Consider the following 1,105-nt stretch of genomic DNA (forward strand, 5'->3'; position numbering starts at 1 on the left):
GTTACCGTTGTTGTTGCTGATACTGCTTCAAGTGCTAATTACAATCGTTCCTCTCGATAAAAAGCCGCCGCCCCCCCTTGACAACCCGGGGGCAGCGCAGGTCAGGCCGGCAGATGGCAGCACCCACTGTTTGGTTCAGCCGCCAGGAACACCGCCGGCGACGCCACCTTTTATATAAGATGTAAATTTACCAGTGCGATGTTTACGTTGGCAGGGGATTAAGAGTCAGCGAGGCAGCACCACCACCCGCCCTGCCGCCGCCCCCCGCCCGCCCTCTCGTCTGCCATGCCCGCTAGCCCGCCCATCCTCTCGTCTGCCATGCCCGTTCGCCCGCCCTCTCGTCTGCCATGCCCGTTCGCCCGCCCTCTCGTCTGCCATGCCCGCCCGCCCGCCCGCCCTCTCGCCTACCATGCCCGCCCGCCCGCCCGCCCGCCCTCTCGCCTGCCATGCCCGCTCGCCCGCCCGCCCTCTCGCCTGGCCTGCCCGCCCGCCCGCCCTCTCGCCTGCCATGCCCGCTCGCCCGCCCTCTCGCCTGCCATGCCCGCTCGCCCGCCGGCCCTCACGCCTTGCCTGCCCGCCCACCCGCCCTCTCGTTTGCCATGCCCGCTCGCCTGCCCGCCTCTCGCCTGCCATGCCCGCTCGCCCGCCTGCCCTCTCGCCTGGCCTGCCGCCCACCGCCCTCTCGTCTGCCATGCCCGCTAGCCCGCCCATCCTCTCGTCTGCCATGCCCGTTCGCCCGCCCTCTCGTCTGCCATGCCCGCTCGCCCGCTCGCCCTCTCGCCGCTGCCCTGCCTGCTGCCTGTGCTGTGCTACGATGTTACTCAGCACAATTACTTTACGATACAAAATAAGAAAATAAAAAGATAATTGCACCGCTGTAAAAAGGATGCAAAACTTCATTCATGACTGCGATTAATTTCTCGGAACGGGCGCGACCAATGTAGACTTCAAGGCGTGACGGATGGGCACGGGCGAGCGCGGGGCCCTTACCGGTATAGTCTTGGCGGGGCACAGACAGGCACAGACAAGCACAGACTACTACTCTTTACTGTTATCTTTTATGGGAGAGGCGAGTAGCGGGCCTTTTTTTGTACTCTTTTTGTTG

At 64.3% G+C, this 1,105-nt stretch overlaps 1 protein-coding gene across 1 annotated transcript; it reads left to right on the plus strand.

Annotated features, from left to right (window-relative positions):
* The first annotated feature begins 285 nt into the window (after positions 1-285).
* Positions 286-702, plus strand: LOC126982261 (uncharacterized). The gene has a single exon (XM_050834247.1). The coding sequence runs from the start codon at positions 286-288 to the stop codon at positions 700-702; it is 417 nt and encodes a 138-aa protein (XP_050690204.1).
* Positions 703-1,105: the final 403 nt, after the last annotated feature.

The sequence above is a fragment of the Eriocheir sinensis genome, chromosome 4 (assembly GCF_024679095.1).
Source record: "Eriocheir sinensis breed Jianghai 21 chromosome 4, ASM2467909v1, whole genome shotgun sequence".
Taxonomy (NCBI): Eukaryota; Metazoa; Arthropoda; class Malacostraca; order Decapoda; family Varunidae; genus Eriocheir; species Eriocheir sinensis.